General features: G+C 43.2%; 1 protein-coding gene across 2 annotated transcripts in view; it reads right to left on the bottom strand.

Annotated features, from left to right (window-relative positions):
• Tm9sf4 (transmembrane 9 superfamily member 4) overlaps nucleotides 1–21,644 on the bottom strand; it is a 48,863-nt gene that overhangs the window by 23,764 nt on the left and 3,455 nt on the right. The window contains exons 2-3 of one of the 2 annotated variants that reach the window (XM_006235284.5): nucleotides 6,884–7,000; nucleotides 3,468–3,567 (exon numbers count right to left, since the gene is read on the bottom strand). In XM_006235284.5, coding sequence (XP_006235346.1) covers nucleotides 3,468–3,567; nucleotides 6,884–7,000 — 217 coding nt within the window. The remainder of the gene's footprint in view (nucleotides 1–3,467; nucleotides 3,568–6,883; nucleotides 7,001–21,644) is intronic. The other variant, NM_001025649.1, reaches the window with a different exon arrangement.

Genomic DNA, 21,644 nt, shown 5'->3' with positions numbered 1-21,644 from the left:
GGGCAAGCTCTAGGCTGACAGGGTCAATCAAGGTTACTTGGGTGGCAACTTTGAGATTACCTGTATGGTGGGGTGGCAAAGCAGAGTGCTTGGGAGTGACTTGGGTAAGCTGGGAAGATGGGTAAGAGATGGGTTGGGGCTGGCCTTAGGGTGGTTCACACCCATGATCTTTGTGAGGAGTTCCAACAGGGATGGAGAAGACATTACCCATCTGTAGTTATAGAAAGATCACTCTGACTGTTCTTCTTCGAAGAATAAAAGAAGCTGGCTGGAATGATGGCACCAGTCCTGAAGTGAGAACAAACACAGAAAGAGTCTGTGAGGAAGCTGCCATCACAGCACAGATTCAAGAGCATAAGGAAGGAGTAGTGCATGCTGGGATGATGCTCAGGTTCTCATGACCAAGTTCTGTGAGTTATTGAAAGAAAAGGTCAGGCAGTTGGATGCTAAGACTTGTTGGTAGATTAAGTGCAAAGTGGTAGAGCCACAAACTACCATATTAGAGGCAGCATGTAGCCATGCAAGGTAGCAGCTATAGTAGGTGATGTCTTGAGTCTAGGATAGGCCATCCAGGAGAGGAAAAAAAAGAGAGAGTGAGGAGGGTGAAGGCCTCTACCCTTCAGCTGATATCAAATTCCTGACAGTGCACTTGAGCCTGCAAGTCTAGGATCAATTGTGAATGGAGAGTGAGAACATCAATAAAGACATCTGCACAGCTGGTGGCTGAAATAGCATTTTATAGACAAACAGAACTAGAGATGCCCTGGGTAAGCTCTTTCCTTACACCATGTCTTACTGTTCATTTCTTTGCAGGTCAATAAGGAGCTGATTCCAAGAGAGGAGAAACTGCAAGTGAGGTTGTGACTCTTAAACTCTGGAAGTTGAATTAAGAAAGAAGATGCCAGCAGATGGTACAGGCACACGCCTTTAATCCAACAGTGGGGAGGCAGAGACAGTTGAATCTCTGAATTCAAGGTCAGCCTGGTTTATATTGAGTTCCAGCAGGACAGCCAGGACTACACAGAGAAATCGTGTCTTGAAAAATCACCAAAAATAAAAAGGAAAACAGGAAGATATTCTGGTCTAGCGTGGCTCATCCTCCCCCCCCCCCCCCCCCGAGATGAGACAGTCTCACTATGTCTCCTTGTCTGACCTAGAACTTACTTTGTAGACCAGGCTGGCCTTGAACTTCTAGAGATCCACTTGTCTCTGCCTTTGGAGTGCTGCAGCTAAAGGCATGGGCCATCATGCCTGGCTAAGTCTCCTTGTTTTTTTTTTTTTTTTTGGAGATACTATGTACCCAGGTTGGCTTCACTCCCAAGCTCAAGCTGTTCTGCTGAGCTCTCAAGCAGCAGGCCTGTGTCACCTCCTCTTAAGAATGAGCCAAAAGTCATGATGTGACTCATTTTTGCTAATAAAACAATTTTTTTTTCTTTTCTTGTTTTTGGAGCTGGGGACTGAACCCAGGGTCTTGCCCAGCAAGCGCTCTACCACTGAGCTAAATCCCCAACCTCATAAAACAACTTTTAAAGAGAACCAATTTCCCGAGACTGGGATGCAGCTCAGTGTAAAACACTTGCCCAGCAACCAAGACCCCGGGTTTGCTCCCCAGTGCCCTCCTGGTGGCACCCCACATCTTAGCAGTTAACAACTGTAGCACAATCATGATTGGGATTCAGATCCCAGTATTCAGAAGGCTGAAGCAGAAGGTTCACAGGTTCAAGGATAGCCTGGTCAATGAACAACAAGTCAGATTTCAGGCCAGCTTGAAATCTTGTCTCAAAAAACCGAAGAGGGATTGCAGAGATGGCTCTGCAAAAGACAGCACTTGCTGCTTTCTACACAGTCAGAGCCTTGGACTTCACATCTCAGAACCCTAACAAGCCAGGTGTGCCCATAACGCCAGCTCTGGCCTCCAACTATACCCTTTCCAGTGTGCACACAGACACACATATACACAAATAAAACAGACCTTTAAACAATGATTAAATTCAACCACCAAAACCCAGAAAGAACCAGTGTCTTCTTTCTCTTTCCTAAGACGTATGAGGTAAATCTGTTGAAGCCCTGCCTCTCCAGGATGTAATGCAGAGACAGGGAGAGTAAGTGAGCACGAGGAACTAACTGCCCTGAAGAAATACCTCCAGATGAAGACTATCTAACCTAAAATCATGGCTACTACTTACAGACACCTTGTGACAGACATTGTGCAGCGTTTCACACTCTTTCTGAGTAAGTCTTGTTCAGTTTTTCAAAAATGTCAATGTCTGTTTGCTTTAAGGCAGAGGTAATCGCTGCTGCTGCTGCTGCTGCTGCTGCTGCTGCTGCTGCTGCTGCTGCTGCTGCTGCTTCTTCTTCTTCTTCTTCTTCTTCTTCTTCTTCTTCTTCTTCTTCTTCTTCTTCTTCTTCTTCCTCCTCCTCCTCCTCCTCCTCCTCCTCTTCTTCCTCCTCCTCTTCCTCCTCCTCCTCTTCTTCCTCCTCCTCCTCTTCCTCCTCTTCCTCCTCTTCCTCCTCCTCCTCCTCTTCCTCCTCTTCCTCCTCCTCCTCCTCTTCCTCCTCTTCTGTTTTTTTTTGTTTTTTTTTTTTTTGAGACAGGTTTTCTCTGTATAGCCTTGGCTGTTCTGAAATTCACTCTGTAGACCAGGCTGGCCTTGAACTCAGAGATCTGCCTACCTCTGCGTCATGGTGGGATTAAAGGTGTGTGCCACCACTGTCTGCCCTTATCTTTTCATTTTTACATTTCTTTTCTTTGTTGAAAATTTCATAGATAAGTACTATATTTACATCAATCTTTATTACAGGCAGAACAATGATCTGAGGAGATGGTTCAGTGGGAAAGGTGCCTGCCACATAAGCATAAGTTCAATTTCTCAGCAGCCATGTAAACACTGGGTGGATGTGGCAGCCTGCCTGTGAACCCAGCACCCCAGCACCACAGAGACAGGCAATCTGGATAGCTATACTAGCCAAACCAGCGAGTTTTCGGGTCAAGCAAGAGACCAGGTCTCAACAAATACTGTGGACAACAACCCAGGAAGATACCTGATGCCAATGTCTGGCCTATACCAAAAGCAGGATGGAGACTGAGCAAGTAACAGAAGGCACTAGAAAAGACAGGGCTATCTAGAAACCGAGAGACGCTATAGTTAGATGCTAAGTGCTCCAGCTCTGGAAACTCTTAAAGCTCAGGTTAGCTATCACCTAACAGTAGAACCAAAGGCAAGTCAATCTACAAAATACACACCACACACACACACACACACACACACACACACACACACACACACACACACGCAAAATCACAACTCTTGCAGGCCATTATGAGTCAATAAGCCAACATGCACATAAACTCTACACAAAGGTGTCTAGCACACACCAAGCACGAGGTAAGGGCAGCTGCCACCACTAGTATGAAAACCATGCCAGGTTCCCTTGTGAGACAAGCTGAAGCAATACAGAAGGCTTACCTAGATTCTCTGCCTTGTAGGTTATCTTGTTGGGCTGGCAGAAGGGCAATGAATAGTACTCATAAGGAAGCTGGGTTCGAGAGCTGGTAAGCTTCACAGCCTGCAGGAAGGAGAGAAACTGTTAGTCCTCAATCCACCAGAAACAAGAAGGCTGTTCCAAGAATTCTCCTTGACACTCACATGACTTCAGCCCACTTAGCACTACCACCCAATAAACAAATTCTGTTCATGGCAGGAGACAGGACTACAGCACCCAATTCCTGTGCTGCCCACAATTTTGAATTGTGCTATACACAGCACCATATAATCAGTTTAAACAGTGAGACCCATATTCACTGAGTCTTAACCTCACGGCTGCCCTTCCGCAGGAGGCTTAGGAACACGGGGGTCTGTGCTATGGTAGCACTCTTGTTTCTGTCCTCCGAGCCTATACCTCTCTTGCCTTGTGATCCTCTCTGCTCTCCTCTGAAGCTTTCGTCTCTCTAGGTCTGAGCTGAAATCCTCCTGCCGATGAGCCCTTCCCAACCATTTTATCTAAATTAACTCCCCACCATTCCATTTCACCCTCTTAGCTTCCTTTATAGCATGTCACATAAAATGCAACTGCTATATACTAAGTTTCCATTCCTCTCTTCCTTTTTTTTCTTTGAGATGGTGTCTTATTCTGTAGCTCAGGCTGCCCTTGAATTCACAATACTCAGTGGTCTCAATATCAGTGTGAACCACCACCCCTGGTCTTCCCTAGGTCTTTAAACACCATTTCCCCACTTAGAGCCCAGCATGGTAGGTGTTTATTTAATGTCTGCTAAATGAGAATAGAGAAAAACATTAAAAAAAATTAAATCCTCTATAATGGGAAACTCAAGACCGAGACAGGAGGATAGTGAGCTCAAGTTACAGAATAAAACCAAGAAAGAACAGAAAAGGGGTGAGAGAACAAGAAATGAAAGAAGGGGAGGGAGGGAGGGAAGGAGGGAAAGAGGCGGGAAATAAAGACAGGAATAGAGACAGAAACAGTCTAGGGTGTCGTTGAGTTATCGAGGTGTCTGCCAGCATATGCAAAGCCAGAGGTTTTATCCCAAGTATCACAAATGCGTACATGTGGCACCCAGGAGGCAGAGGTAGAGGACCATGGTTGTTCTTAGCTACAGCCAGGCATAGTGGTGCAAGGGATCATACCCAGGGCTTCGTGGATAAAGTCGCTTGTCTCACAAGTCTGGTGACCCAAGTCTGAGCTACAGAACACATGTAAAAGTTGGAAGGGAAGGGTTGGGGATTTAGCTCAGCGGTAGAGCGCTTGCCTAGCAAGCTCAAGGCCCTGGGTTCGGTCCTAGGCTCTGGGGGAAAAAAAAAAGTTGGAAGGGGAAAAACAAGTGCACAAAGTTATACTGTGACTTCTACATCCCTTCTGTGGCCCAGCCTCTCCCCATATACATTACTGTAAGTGCACATACATAACAAAAAGTAGAACTGTAAAGAAAGTTCAGGGCCATCTTTGGCTACATAATAAGCTTGAGCCCAGCCTGTACTACAGGACAGCTTGCCTTTAACAAACAAAACAGTTAACTGTAAAATCATAGATCAAACAGAACCAGTGAAAAAGCAAAAGGCAAACTTTAGGGTCCCTGAGGTGGCTAGGTAGATAAAGGGACTTCCTGCCAAGCATGACACCCGGAGTTCCTGTCCCACAGGCCCACATGGTAGAACAGGAGAAACAACTCCCCCAGTTGTCCTCTGACCTCCACACGTGTGCCGTGGCATGCACCCACACCCACTCACATACTTGCAGATACAAATAAATAAAATGTAGTAAGAAAAAAAACTTTAAAGCTGGTGGTGGTGGCACATGCCTTTAATTCCAGCACTCAGGAGGTAGAGGGAGGTGAATCTCTGAGTTCCAGGCCAGCCTAGTCTACAGAGTGAGTTCCAGGACAGCCAGGCTACACAGAGAAACCCATTCTCAAAAAAACAGAACAAAAACCTTTTAATGAGGAAATTATTTTTACTACTTAGGAACTACCTACTTGTTATTCCTCATATACCATTTAAAAGTGTAAATATTCAAATATATAAATAATTTTTGAATTCTAGACTATCTCTACAACCCTTACTTACTCTCACTCTAGAATTAGAAATTTGAGGGAATTAAACCTCACAATATCCTGAGCAGCATGGAGTACACGACACAGGGTTGCATCACACCTCCAGCTGGGTCTGTAGGACAGCATCTCCCATAACCACTTGCAGAGAAATGCCAACATACTGACCCTAATGAGATACATGAAGCAAGTAAATGGCATGTCAACTCGAAGTCAACACTTGACTCCAGGGTCCCCAGGGAGCCTCAGGTTTTGTAGCTTTTGAGATGCCAGCCTCAATACAGTAAGGACTTGGATGATGCAAGGTATAGAAACTGGTGTAGTGGCAGACCAAAGTCCCAGAATTTAAGGGTGAACGATGAAGGACAAGAAGCTCAACCTTGTCCTCAGCTATCCAATGTTGAAGGCCAACCTAAGCTATAGAGACCCTGTCATAAAACCAAACCAAATCAGCCAAAACAAGTAATGAACTGCAGAAGGAATATTTGCCCAATTCACTGTTGTTAATTCTTGATTTTTGGCATTCTTTCTCAGGACGAAAAAGGGAGTGGGGCAGTGGCATGACCACACTCCCACGTTACAAAGAGGTACCTTCCACCTTAATGTTCTCCTTCCTGCCAGGGGTGTCCTCTCTCACTGCACTCTGACAGGGCTAATACCATAAGCTTTGATCTGGGCTGTGGGCAAAGGTCAAATGAGAGAAAGGCACAGCAGCGGGAAGCTGGCATTCCAAAAGCTCTAATATCCCAAGTTCCCCAAGGGCCCTGGAGTGCACCATTGACCTCAGACTGACATGGCGCCATGCATTCACTTTCCGTGCCTCCCTTGGTGTCAGTGTTCGCATTTCCCTGCATATAACCAGTTGGATCACTTCCTTGCTGCATTAGTTTCGGTATCTGTGAAATACACAGAAAATCTGTGAAACAATTTCCCTCAGAGGGTTCTTGGTGAAATGTTGAGCTAAGCCCAATGCATGGCATGTAATAAACCTCAGTAAATGTTAATGTTTTTCCTGCAAGGTGTAAGGAAGAGAGCTACTGAAAACACTGACATTTGAACAGCTGTTGTGCTACTCAGAAAGCTAGTACAGAAAGAAGGAGGGGGCACGATGCAGATGGGTGGGACAGCATGTGACATACTTCATACAGTGAGAGTGAGGAGATAAGAGACCCACAGGAAGCAAAGAAGAGGTAGAACTACAGACAGACATGCAGTGTGGAGTCAGAGTTCTTTTCCCAGGGGAGCTGGCCTCGTCTGCACAGTCCTCCAGCCAGGCTGCTAGGCACAGGTGCTCCTGAGGCCCAAACACTCACTCACCTTGATCTCTACTGGGTCGTTTTGGTGGAAGTTGATTGGCGCGACTCCAGGGACATAGAAGGTGCTTCCTTTACACGTTAGACAGAGAAGTAGTAGGAACCTCGGCCACCAAATCTGCTGGAGAAAGAGACTGCAGTTGGAATGGGGAGAGAAGTAAAATTTCCTGCAGGGCAGATAAAGTGGGAACTTTCAAACAGTATCACCTCTGTTTTGAGAAGCCTGAAGCCCTGGTTTGGTTGTTCCCAAATAACTTCCCAGAATGCTACAAAGCACAAGACTCTGCACTTTCAGAAATGAGCAACAGGATGGTTCAAGCAATTACCATCTGGAAGTATGGGAAGTCGTGGCACTGCTGCCCGTCTGAGATACTAGAATGTCACTCTCTGCTCTCATATGGTGGGTGGATTACAAATGGGGGCACTTCTGGATGGCAACTCTGGGCACCCCTTTCCCAGAGTTCCCAGCAATTCTATTCCTAAAGGTTGTTTGTTTGTTTGTTTGTTTGTTTGTTTTAAAGTCCTCTGGAAGAGTGGCAAGCCTTCTTAACTAGTGAACTATCTTTCCAGCCCTGGAAGACATGTTAAGAAAGAAGCTTCAGATCCTCTGGAAATGGAGTTACAAGCAGTTGTGAGTGCTAGACATATTAAGGTATGGTTACTCTACAATGACAAGGAAGGGCATTTTCCAGAATGTTAAGTGAACTGAGTGATAGTTGTTTCTTCTGTGTATCTGTTCTTTCTAAGAAGTTTCAATAGGGGGTTGAGGATTTTGCTCAGTGGTAGAGCGCTTGCCTAGCCCTGGGTTCTGTCCTCAGCTCCGAAAAAAAAAGAAGTTTCAATAGAATTATATATTGATATCAATTTATGGAAACAATTAGCAAGTATAGTAATGTACACCTACAATTATAGTGGTATTTAGCAATTAGAGGCAGGAAGATCCCAAGTTCCAGGACAGCCTGCATTGCATGAGATTTGGGGTGGAGGTAGGGGGTGATTTGTGGCACAGGACTTTAATCCTAGCATTCAAGAGGAAGAGCCAGGCAATCTTTGTGAGTTCAAAATCAGTCTGGTCTATATAGGATCCAAGACAGCCAGGGATACATAGAAAAACCCTGTCTCACCGCTGTCCCATTTCCCAAACAAAACAAACCATTATATCAATGCTGAGCTCTCACCCAGATTATTATTATGGCCATTGTTTTTACTTTGGGACATGGTCTCACTGAATAGCCCTGGCTTGCCTGGAACTTATTATGTAGACTGGGCTGGACTCAAGCTCACAGATACCAGCCTGTGTGCTGCATCCTGATTATGGATCATCCTGAATCTCTGGAAGTCAGTGCCCTAGTTTCCATATGTTTAGAGGGTCTCTATGTGTAGCAGCATCATTTTCTATAAGCTTGTTGTTAGCAGCACAGACACTGACTGTGGCCATGCCCTGGGCCTGCTCAATCAGTGTACACTTTCACAAGCTGCTAAAGGCTAAGCATGCAGGACTACCTGACATTCAGGGAAGTACAGGCCCGACTCTCTTTGGACAGGATAAAAGTGTACCCTGACAGTCAGCAGGGAGGTGGCTGCCATACGCAAAGAAGGGATTAAATCTGGGGCCCTAAAATATGGGTAGAGCATTGAATCCTACCCTTCAGCTATGCAGTTCTGGCCAATAAACATTGCTATGACAAGGAATTCATGTAGTAAGTGGGGCTGAAACCAGTATATACTCAACACTGCCTATTGACCCTAAGTCACTACTCTTTACTCTTTTTCTTATAATATGGGTGTTTGCCTGTATATATTTCTGTGTACCATGTGTCCCTGATGCCAGTGGAGGCCAGAAAAAAATGTCAGACCCCCTGGAAGTGGAGTTAGAGACAGTTGTGGGCCACTGTGAGTACTAAGAAATGAGCCACAGTCTTCTGGAAGAGCCATCTCTCTAGTCCCAGCTATTCTTTTTGAGGGGGGGGGGGTAGAGAGGGAGAGTGTTTACATATATTTACAATATCCAGTGTCTTCCCAATTGTTCCCCACCTTTTCTTTGAGACAAGATCTTTCTGAATCTGGAGCTCATGGACTGAGCTAGAGTAGCTCAGATATGCACTGCTGTCCCTGCTCCCTTTTCGTGTGGGTGCTGGGGATAGGAACTCAGGGTCCTCCTGCTTGCATGGCAAGTATTTTACTGACTGCACCTTTCTAGCTCTAAGCCACTACTCTTACCCACAACCACTATTCCTGTTAACATAAAGATGTGTTCTGAATTTTCCCTAACAAGCCTGGCCCAGACCTTTTAGCGTTATCTGGTAAGAGATTTGAAGCAGGGGCAGAGGATTACAATCTTTGAAGTTTATCAAGCCAATTAAATCTAAGAAGTTGCTTTAGTTCTACTCTTAGAAACAGAACCTTCAGATTAACAGAGAAACACTGCCCTAGGCAGCTCAAGGCTCCCTTAGGAGCTCAGGTTGCAGAGGAGTGAAAAGGAAATCAGGAAGATTTCAATACCCGGTGGTTCCAAACTCTCAAACCAAGGAGGCCCTTCCTCCTCCCAAAACAAACAAAACCAAAAAGTAAACAGTGAGATTGTGCTCTTCCCAGCAGGAAGGCGGCAGCGGAAATCAACAGGAGCCAGAGGCACACTGACACCACCCTGCACAGGCGGACAGCGTCCAGCTCTTCACCTAGCTGCTGCCTTGTGCTAAGCACCTCCCACACTGCTTCTGTCCAATGACAACTACCTGTACACTTCGGCCCTTTTTTTACAGTGAACTGCCAGTTAGTGTGAGATAGATGAAATAACCTGGGGTCTGCAGTTGTGGTTTAGTAGGCAAAATGCTTGACTAGTATGCTTGAAACCTTGGGTTTAACCCCCAGCATCACATAAAACACGGTGTAGTGGCGCATGCTTCTAATCCTAGCACTTGGAGATAAGAGGCCAGAGAAATAAATGTTCAAGGTTATCCTTAGATACAAGATATCCTTAGATCCTTAGTGACTTCTAGGTCAGTTCTAGGTTCTTTTCATGTAGAAACTTACACTCCCATTTCATAACTGGGGGTAAGGAGTAGGAGCTGTGGCATTACTTGGAGTTCACAATGGCTTCTATCTCCAGTTCCCGAGAATCCAATGCCCTCTGGCCTCCTAGGCATCTGCACACATATGGTGTGCATAAACTCACACACACATGAACAAATATACATATGCATATACACATATACATATATGCATAATATATACACACACATGAATAAATAGTTTTATAAAAAGGAAAAAGACAATTTGTGGGACAGTATCACAAGCATGACAAAAGACAAAGGACTCTTCGATACACCAAGAATTTCTACAAAATAATAAAGGGCAAATAATTTTAAACTAAAGGAGTTGACAGTTTAAAAATAAAACAAGGGCAGCTGGGCTGTAGCTTAAGGTTAGAGCTTGCCTAACATGTACAAGGCCCTAGCACTGCAAAAGACAGTTCAAATAGTAAAACACAAAATGATACTTCAAGACAGCCCTGGCTGTCCTGGACTCGCTTTGTAGACCAGGCCCGCCTCAAACTCACAGAGATGCACCTGTCTTTGCCTCCCGAGTGCTAGGACTCAGTGTGCTACCATATCCAGCATCTTATTCTCTATGTATCAGCATCTCTAACTTAAAACAAAATCAGAGTGAACCACTGTGGTAGGGCATGACTTTAATCCTAGGACTGGGAGGCAGAAGCAGGAGGATCTCTGAGTTGGAGGTCAGCCTGGTCTACAAAGCAAGTTCCAGGACAACCAGGGCTATTACACAGAGAAGTCCTGTCTAGAAACAGAAGTCAGCACCCTAGATGGAGATAAACTGTATTGTCTTTGGGGAGAACAATTAGCAACATGAGAGGTAGATCTATCATCCAAGTACTGCCAACAGATTCTTAGGAATATGAAATAATGATCCTTGTTTATGTGTGTATAATAGTCTTGTTTGTTTAAATGTTTGATAACACATACCAGTGGGCCTGGTGGGCCATCTTTAATCCCAGCACTCTAGTAGCAGAGGCAGGCAGATCTCTGAGTTTGAGGCCAGCCTGGTCCACACATACAAGTTCCAGGATAACCAGGGCTACATGATGAGACCCTGTCCTTTTGTTTTGTTTTGTGTTAAGTATATACCATGACCAAACAAAGTAATCATATTTTTAACATGAACACAGATGAAAATATACTTAAGAAAGTGCCCTGCAATTAACAACACATGAAAACATCTACAGCTAGGTAAGACGCAGCCCCAGCATTCTGGCAGCTAGGGAAGGAGAATGAGTTTGAGGTCATTCCAGCCTATATAAGGTGGTGGCGTTTGATTTGTCCCAAGAACCCAAGGAAGGCTTACTAGCTAACAGTATACCACAGAAGCAGCAGGACAAACGTACCAGCACAACTAATACAAAAGGCAACTGGCAAAATCCAACAGTCATCAAAACAACTTACAGTACAGCTAAAGGGAACTTCCCCAGCCAGGCAATGACTACACTTAATGGCAGAAAGCTAAATGCCAAGTTCCCCTAAGACCAGGAACAAAAGAGGGTACGCATTCTTGCCATGTCTATTCAATTCTTTGCCATAAATCAGTGCATGAAAGAGATTAATTAAAAATTAAACACATTTAGCTTGAAAAATGACAGGTGCTTTTATTTGTACATCATATGATCTTGTGTCTAGAATACTCTAAGGAATCTATGCAGTAACTAACTAGAACTAAACAACTTGAGAACAGTCACAGACTACCAGATTAATATATAAAAAATAATTTCTACATATTAGCTATTAGCAATTCAAAATTAAATTTAAAACTGGTTCTGCTTAGTATTGAAAAATAAAATACTTAAGAATATATATTAAAAATACTTATTTTTATTGAGTGTGTACATCTGAGTGTATGTGTGTATACCATGTGTGTGCAGCTCATGCCTGAGAATGTCAAAGAAGTGTTGGATCACTTGGAACTGAAGACCTTCTACAGAAGGTTGTCAGTCACTATGTGGGTGCTGGAAGCCAAACTTAAAAGAGTAGTCAGATGCTCTAAGCTCTTGAGCCACCTTCCCAGCCCCTAATACTGTATCAGAATGACCTGGGATTGGATGTGGCAGAGAAGTAAAGCACTTGCCTAGCATGCTCAACACAAGCTACATTCAATACTACAAATAAAATTAAAACATCAACAACAAAAACATGTTGTTTTGGTTCAAACACAGTTTTGCTGTGTAGCCCTAGCAGGCCTGGTGCTCTCTATTTAGTCTGGGCTGTCCTCAAACTAATAGAAATCTTCCTGCCTCAACTTCTCAAATGCTGGGATTATAGGCTTGCATCAGAAAAAAAGACCTTTAAGGGCTTCAGTATTGAAAATTACAAAACACTGCCAAGAGAAATGGAAGATTTAAATAACTAGAGACATTCCATGTTCACATAGTGTTAAGATAGAAAACACTGTTTCTGGGGTTGGGGTCAGTTGTTAAGAGTACCAGCTGTTGGGGCTGGGGATTTAGCTCAGTGGTAGAGTGCTTACCTAGGAAGCACAAGGCCCTGGGTTCGGTCCCCAGCTCCGAAAAAAAGAACCAAAAAAAAAAAAAAAAAGAGTACCAGCTGCTCTTCCAGAGAACCTAGCACCCTTATGGCAGCTCACAACTGGCTGTAATTCCAGTTTTAGGCGATCCAACATCCTCTTCAGGCCTCTGTGGGAGTGGGTGTTTACCCGTGTGTGTATGTTTTTTGAGACAGGGTCTCTGTATATAGTCCTGGCTGTCTTGTAGCTTGCTATGTATGTAAACCAGGCTGTCCTAGAACTCACAGAGATCTACTGGCCTTTGCCTGTCAAGTGCGGAGATTAAAGGTATGTACTACCATATCAGGCACAAATTTACCTTAATATTGATAAAGATATAGAAAGGATCCAGAATATCCAAAGCAGATTCAAAAACAGAATTGGATAATTTATATAATTTTCTAATAAGGAATAATAAAAAAATGTTAAGGATAGACACAGCTATCAATCCAGCCAAATTAAAAGCAGAGAAATAAATCTTTCCATTTATAGTAAACTGATTTTCTTTTTTCTTTCTTTTTTTTTTTTTCCTTTTCTTTTTTTCGGAGCTGGGGACCGAACCCAGGGCCTAGCGCTTGCTAGGCAAGCGCTCTACCACTGAGCTAAATCCCCAACCCCTGTAAACTGATTTTCAAAAAGGTGTCCAGACAATTCAAAAAGAACAGTGATTTCAACGAAGTGTTTTAACTATGTGGTGACCATATTCACAAATAACATTAAACCACACACACACACACACACACACACACACACACACACAATAAATTCAAATGATCCACAGATTAAAACAAAACAAAAGCTGAAACTAAAATCCTTATAAGAAAAACTTTCGGTTATATGAATTTGTTTTAGATATGCCACCAAAAACATAGCCCATTAAAATTAATAAATTTCATAAAAATAAAAAAATGTACACTTCTAGGCTGTGGACAGTGGAAAATCTTTTTAAGTGATGTATGTAATAAGGGACTGGTTCAGGATGCATAAAGAACTCTTACAACTTAAAGTTGGGAAAAGCGGGGTTGGGGATTTAGCTCAGTGGTAGAGCACTTGCAAGGCCCTGGGGGGTGGGGGGGATTTCAATAAGTGGGAAAGGCCTGGGGGTGTGACTCATTGTAGAGCCCTTAGGGTCAATCCCAGGATGGGAGATTGCCAGGAGGCATAAATGATTTGTATGCTCATTTCTCCAGAGATGATGTATACAGATCCATGAACAGCACATTATAAGATGCTTACTCTGTCACTAGGAAATGCAAACCAAAGCTATAGTGAGATAGCAACAAACACTAACCAGAATGACTAAACAGCCAAACAAAACAAAAACCAGGCAAGTGTGAACCAGGATATGGAGAAACTGAAATCTTCACTGATGGGAATGTGAAATGACATGGCCACTTTCAGGAAGTTTGGTAGTAGCTTAAAAAGTTAAACATAAACTTACTAGCCAGTACTCCAATTCTAGGCAACAGAAAGATGTTGTCTAGTCACTTGTATGTGACTGTTTAATCACAATAACTGTCTCCTTATCCCTGGTTTCATTTTCCACAGATTTGAGCTGCCTACAATCAACCAAGGTCTGCAAATACTAAACAGAAAACTCCAGAGAGAAATGATATATAACTCTTTAACGTTTAGTACTAGTAACATAAATGTTCTACTTTATTATAAAACATCCTTGCTTACCCCACCCAGGAACTCATGTACCTGAAGGTGACCTTGAACTGCTGATCTTTCAGTTTCTACCTCTTGTCCTGCCTCTACTTGTTGAGTGCACCCCACATTTGGTTTATGTGGTACTGAGGACTGAACCCAAGGCTCTCTGTGTGCTGGGCAAACAGTATTCCACCACTGTAGATCACCAGCTCTACCAACCTTACTGTGTCTAATTTATAAATTAACTCTACTGTAAGACAGACAAATAAAGAAAAAGTATGGGGGTTGGGGATTTAGCTCAGTGGTAGAGCGTTTGCCTAGCAAGCTCAAGGCCCTGGGTTCAGTCCTCAGCTCCAAAAAAAAAAAGTATGGACTTGGGCTTGATGGTAGAGGCCTATAATTCAGTTACCTAAAATGCTGAGGCAGGAGATCACCAAGCTCAAGGGCTGCCTAGCTACAGAGTGAATTCAAAGCCAGCCTGTACAACTTAGTGAGAGTGTCTCAAAACAGTAAAAAGAGGTCTGGGCATTGTGCTAAAACACAGGGTTCCATGCTCAGGATTCCAAGCATCTCCTCGGGGGGCTTGGAAACACACCCTCAGATTGGGGAGAACGACCATAGTTCAAAACTGGAAACTCAAAAACCCAATCATTAGTAAAGGCAGAAAAAAGATGTGTTTTTTTTTTCCCCACACCATGGGAATTGTCAGCCAATGTCCATCACAGGAAGGAGTAGCCCAGGACACTACACGCAAAGGCACAAGTCTAATTAACACATGACTCCCTTTCTACACAACACCCAGCAAAGGACATCGACAGAGACGGAAATTTGTGATGGTTTGACTGTGGGAACAAAGGCCCGATTTCATCATTCCCTTAACCAATATAAGGGAACTTGAGGTAATAGAACTGTTCTATAACACTGTGTCACTGTGGTGACAAGGGGACTAGTTTATATATAGCTAAAGGTCACCGCACTGTACATTCACAACAATTTGTACTATGAAAGTATAGATTAATATGCCTGAAGAAAAAGGAACTAACCTGTGAGGGTAGTGGTGGAAGGATGTGGCAACGTGATGGTAGTCAGTGAAGCTGGGTGAGAAGTGACCGTGGCTGCACTCTACCTACATGCTGGCCCATGCGGAAACTATTGTAACAAGTTGGGCTTATATTTCTGCTTGTTTTGAGACAGGGTCTTACTATGTAGTATTGCCTTGCCACACAGCCAATCCCAGTGCTAAGATTAAGGGCATATACCAACACACCCAACCTATAACAAGGTTTCAAAAGGACTTTTATATGCATAAAATAATATAGAGCAGTAGGTTTTTAAATCAAAACCAATTTATCCTGATACATGGATTATGGGCAGCCAAGTGAGTTATTTTAGCTTTCTGGGTTGTTGTTTTTTTCAATTGCTATTGTGTGTCAGTGGAGGTCATAGAATAACTCTATAGGGGGCTGGAGAGATGGCTCAGTGGTTAAGAGCACCGACTGCTCTTCCCGAGGTCCTGAGTTCAAATCCCAGCAACCACATGGTGGCTTACAACCATCTGTAATGAAATCTGATGCCCTCTTCTGGTGTATCTGAAGACAGCTACAGTGTACTCATAGATAATAAATAAATAAAATATTAAAAAAAAATTAAAAAAAAAAAGAGAATAACTCTATAGATTCCATTCTCTTCTTTGCTTGGGTTCCAAGGATTGAATTCAGGCTGTCAGGCTTGAATTTCTCCAGCTCTCTGACCCGGCTTTTAAAAAGTTAACAAAATTGTACACATGATTTCTTCATATTTTTATATTTTCACGTGTATTTCCCCATATATATATATTATAATGATATATAAATATATTAAAAAGTTTCAAGAAGTGTCTCACATGGTCCTGACTGGCTCTGAACTCGGTATACAGTCAGGAAACCTTGAGCTTCTGATCCTCCTGCCTTCCTCACCCAGATGCCAGGATCACCGGTGTGCATCACTGTGAAGGGATCACTAGTGCTGAAGGTAGAACCCAGGGTATCCTGTTTGCTAGATCAGAACTTTACCAACTGAGCTACATTCCCAGTGATTTATTTACATTTCAAAGGAAGGAACTGTATTGCCTGTAAAAAACCCTAGATAGCAGATACATGGAATGTCCAGCACAGAAATGTTAGGCTGTTAGGTTTGCCTAACTAAATCAGGAATTCTAACTTTGGGAGAGTGTCAGAAACGCTCATGAAAAGCTAATAAAAGCTACATATCCTGCTGTCAAAACTCCTAATATGTCGGATGTCACATGACTCCAGGAAACTTGAAGATAGGTCCTTGACAACCTGACTGGGATGGTGGCTTCTAGCTCATTGCTGTAAAAGGTGTCAGAATCCATTTGTTAGGAAATTCCTGTTTTGGTCCTTGACCTTTGTTCAAAATTATTATTATTAGATTTATTTTATGTTATGAGTGTTTTGTCTGCAACATGTATCTGTATACCACATTCTAATGTCTTAGGAGGTCTGAGAGAAGCATCAGTTCTCCTTAAGCCGGAAATATGGATGCTCGTGAGCTACCACCTAGATGCTGAGAATAGAACGCAGGTTCTTTGCAAGAACATGTGCTCTTAACCACTGAGCTATCTCCCCAGCCCCCTGTCTCTTGACTTTTAACTGATCACCTCAGTAACTCCTATGTAAATCGCAGTACGAAAGTCAGCTATGTCCAGAGCCCTAAAAAAGAGATGAGTTCTAGGAGATAAGCAGTAGCCTGCTCCACAGTATTCTGCTTTACTTGGTGTCCAAGTCACAAGACTGCAGGGGCAGCCTGTCAAGGAACCAGATGACAGCATGGAGAACTCTGTGCAGGTAACCCAACACTTCACCCCTGACAAAAGTATTGGTGACCTGGAAAGTTGAAAAGCTCAAGCGACCAAAGAATTAGCCTCCTCTTGACTGGCTTTTTTAATTCCTGGGATCTGAGCATTCAGAAACACATCACCACCACCACCACCACTAGCAACCTAAGAGAAGGAAGGCTACTAGGAAAAAAAGTTCTTCATCCTGCCGATTTTGCCCTACCCAGTTTGAAGCTGTCAACAGTTAACCATAGGGAGTTTCTCTTAAAAACTGAATTATTTATTAACTGGCATTTCTGTGACAGAAGTTAACCTCTTCTTTTATGGAGCCCTCTGCCTCTTAACTCTTTCCTATAAATAGCTTCACCTAGCTGGGCCAATCTTGAAAAGGCCATTCCAGTTCCTTGCTACAGCAAAGACAGCACCTTCCTCACAGAAGACTACAGTCTGCTATTGTGTTCTTCCTCTCTAAAGGCTTTAAGGTCAGTTAGTAACCACTCCCCAGATTAAGGAACCAAGGCACACAGTGGGGTGGGGTGGCTCCCACGGCACTGTTTGCCAACAGTTAACTGAAAGCAATTATCCGATGAGTTAAAGCTCCCTAAGAATTCAGCCACACGTGAATGAAGCTAATGACAATTAAAGACCACTTACCAGGAAGCCCCACGGAGCTAAAGAACTCAACCAGCTACAACAAAACAAAAACCCAGAACTAAATTAGCCCCTGGCGAATCTGAAAATACAGCCTTTATTTCAGAATGCAGACCTGCAACAGTTGTTGAACAGAGAAAAGACTCAAAAACTGCTAGGGGAGGTGAGTATGAGGAGAAGCCCTGCAACAGAGGAAGTCCAGGTGAAACCAACAATCTTTACAAAGCTATAAACAGCCAGACTTACCCCCCACCCCCCAGGAGGGGAAGTGCTGAAACTGGTGTTCTTCCTTTCCCTCAGGGGGTATTTGTAAAAGACCTCGCAGCTACAGGAGCAGTAGGCTCAGAGAGCGCATGTCTGCAGCACTTCACATCTGGGAATAAAGCTACAAAGTACTAGGCACTCAGATTCATTATTACAACAATTCTTTTGAGGAGAGTCTCATAGCCCAGTTCGGAACTAGAGAAAGGGACTCGGTATGGGATATTGGGTAAGCTCTGGAGATGGGTGGAGGTGGTTGCGGTTACTTAACACTGTGAATGTATAGAATGTCCAGAACTTGTACAAACTATTAAAATGTCAAATTTTATGTCTATTTCACCATAGTGAAAATATATATATATATATATATATATAATATATATATATATAAATAACAGGCTTAAAGAGGCAACAAGATTGCCCACAGCTCCAAAAGTAATTCTACTCCAGGCCTGTATACCCAGCTTTAGACCTGGACCTCAAAGTCTGGGAGGTCTATCCGCTTAAGGTATCAGATGTAGGTAAGAAATCATATTGGACATATCGATGGCACAGAGGAAGCAATGAAGAGGAACGAGGTGGGACTGAGAAGACTTGGGTGCCCCGCTCCCCAATCTGGGAAACAATAGCAACAACAAATGGTTCAGGGATCAAAGCAGGTTAGGAGGTAGTAGCCCCTACCATTCATCTGTGGCCAGATGGCCCTGCTCATCCTGGGTCCTTCCCACCTTCCTGCCAGTGTCCAGAGATCAAAACTCAACTTTCTCCAACATTCTGCAACTGGCTTCTTTAATTCCAAGATCAAAGGAAACCTTTTGTCCAAGTCATAAAACAGAGACCAAGAAGCAACTAAATGCTATCTCCTCTGCATTTCCTGGGGGCTGAGGGCCTCCTTTAAAAGGGGCTTCTCAGAGAAACACATTAACCAAGGCTTGGTACAGGCACTCAGTTCCCAGGATACAGTGCACTGGTCCTGCAGAATGTGTGCTAGGTGAGGCAACTCAAGGAGCCAGCCAGGAAATATGCCCAACACAACGCCTTAGAGGGAGCAAAGGATGGTGACAGGTAAAAACAAACCCAACTGCACAGTACCTTAGCACAAGCAGCTTTGACCTAAGTATTAGCTACAGAACTTTCCACTTGTTGTTTAGAAATCATGAAATACAAATCCCTTTTGTTTGTTTGAGGCAAGGTTCTCTGTGTAACCCTGGCTGTCTTGAACTCCTTCTGTAGACCAGGCTGGCCTCTAACTCAAGAGATCTGTCTGTTTCTGTCTTCCAATCCCCAGTGATGGGATTAAGAGCATGTGCCACTGCTGCCTAGCTTTTGTTTTGGTAGCTCTCCCCCCACCCTCACCTCTCTCTCTGCCAAGCTGGCCTGGAACTCCCTATGGTAGAACAAGATGGCAGAGCTCCCAGAGATGCACCTGCCTCTGCCTCCTTGAGTACTGGGATTGAAGGCTTGTGCTACTACTGCCAGCTCAAGTCCAAATCCTTAGTGTCACATATGACATGTATACAGAAAACAGATTAAGATAGCCAGCTCCATTTGCCAGGAGTCACATGAAATCCCACATGACTGCTGGGATGAGTGGAGTTGCTGCCTCCTACTCCCATACGTCTCCACAAGCTGATGATGCTCTGAAAGCTCAAAGGAATCAGAAGCTGCTACTGCATCAAACTAGAGGCTGAGGGCCTTCCTGCCTCCTGCTCCAAGACACTTAAACCCAACTGTCCTATTAGCACTGCCTCTATTGGCTCCAAGGAACTTTGGTGTCAGTCAGTCCATTATTCTGCCCTCTGTGGAATAAAACCCTTAAAATAGGGTAAACTGACCCAGGAACTCTACTCCTAGGCATATGTCCTAGCATACTGAAAACAAGTTTACGCAAAAATGCACAGTTCACAGCAGTATTATTCCAAACAGCTAATACACAAGACAGTCCCAAGCAGCTGAAAGGAATAAAGAAAGTGTGGTCTATCCACACAAGAATAGTTTAGCCATTTAAAAAAAAGAATGGGGGTTGGGGATTTAGCTCAGTGGTAGAGGGCTTGCCTAGCAAATGCAAGGCCCTGGGTTCGGTCCCCAGCTCCGAAAAAAAAGAATGAGGTACTAGGAATGCTACAACAGGGATGAATTTTGAAAGTATCCTGGGTTAACCTGGGACACACATGCTACTTTATCACATGTGGCATGTCTACCTATAGAAACAATCAGAGGAACACAGAAATGGAGCACATGATTGTAAGAGGTATTATTTGTGAAAAAGTGATCCATGTTAGCCAATCAAAAATTTTACCCTTCAAGCTATTGTTTCTTGGACAGAGTGATTTGCTGTTAAAATATAGAACTGATGCTTGTTTCTATAGTTAAGATGGTTTGCCTCTCAAGACTGAAGGATATGTGGTTTAAACTGGTTCTTGTTTCCATTGATTTTAAAAATATATGTGATTTTATTGATGAAGGCTTATTAAATAAGTCTAGGAACAATGAAGCATGCAGGGTATGACTTTCACCTGCAATTTAAATGATTTGAGAGCTTTAGAGAATGTTTTGACTTATATTCAAGGGCTGCAGAGATGGCTCAGTGGTTAAGAGCACTGACTGCTCTTCCAGAGGTCCTGAGTTCAATTCCCAGCAACCACATGGTGGCTCACAACCATCTGTAATGGGATCGGATGTCCTCTTCTGGTGTGTCTAAAGACAGTTACAGTGTACTTACATATAATAAATAAATCTTTAGACTATATTCAAAATATTCCTAGTAACTGCATTTGTCCACATCTCTTGTGTCTGCCAAATTAAAGATGAATATTTTATTTTATTTTTTTTAAAGATTTATTTATTTTATATATAAGTACACTGTAGCTGTCTTTAGACACACCAGAAGAGGACATCCGATCCCATTACAGATGGTTGTGAGCCACCATGTGGTTGCTGGGAATTGAACTCAGGACCTCTGGAAGAGCAGTCAGTGCTCTTAACCGCTGAGCCATCTCTCCAGCCCAAGATGAATATTTTATAATAAACTTTTTTTTTCCCGGAGCTGAGGACCGAACCCAGGGCCTTGCACTTGTATAATAAACTTTTTACACTGTTAAAAAAAGTATCATGAAAAAGTAAAAGCAGCTAGACATAAAAAACTACACATTGTAAGTTTCATTGTAAGTTCTCTTCCTATGAACTGAGAAAAGGCAATTCTTCAGAGACACAGAAAATCAGTGGTTGCCAGAGCCTGGAGGGAGTGAAGCCTGGGAATGAATGGGGATGCTTCATTGTAGGTTGATGGGAATGTTCTGGAATTAAACAGTGATCTTCTAAATACACCAAAAGTCACTGAACTGTGAATTTAAGAGAGCTCAGTGTTTGAAGTACTCATTGTTCCTGCAGAGGATCTGGTTTTCTTCCCTGTACCCAGAAGATGGCTCACAACCATCGGTAACTCCTGTTCCGATGACCTCTCTGGTTTCCTCAGGCACCAGCATGTGCACAGTATACATATATACATGCAGGCAAACACACACATAAAAATGTAAAAAAACTTTTAATAAGAAGGTACAATTTTGTGGTATATGAATTATATCCATAGAGATAAAACTGTAATAAAAGCTGATAGTGTGAGATTATATAAGGGAAGTAGATGTACTCAATGGGATGTACTTGCATGGCCACTGAGTAGGTCCACTAGCTCAGTTCTTCTTTACATGACTTGCCTCAGAAGCAAATCCGCTCCAAATTAAATCTATAATGCCCCACCCAAAAATGGTTGTAAAATAGCTTACATGTATGA

The sequence above is a fragment of the Rattus norvegicus genome, chromosome 3 (assembly GCF_036323735.1).
Source record: "Rattus norvegicus strain BN/NHsdMcwi chromosome 3, GRCr8, whole genome shotgun sequence".
In the NCBI taxonomy this organism is placed as follows: Eukaryota; Metazoa; Chordata; class Mammalia; order Rodentia; family Muridae; genus Rattus; species Rattus norvegicus.
This window is presented reverse-complemented; position numbering and strand designations above follow the sequence as displayed.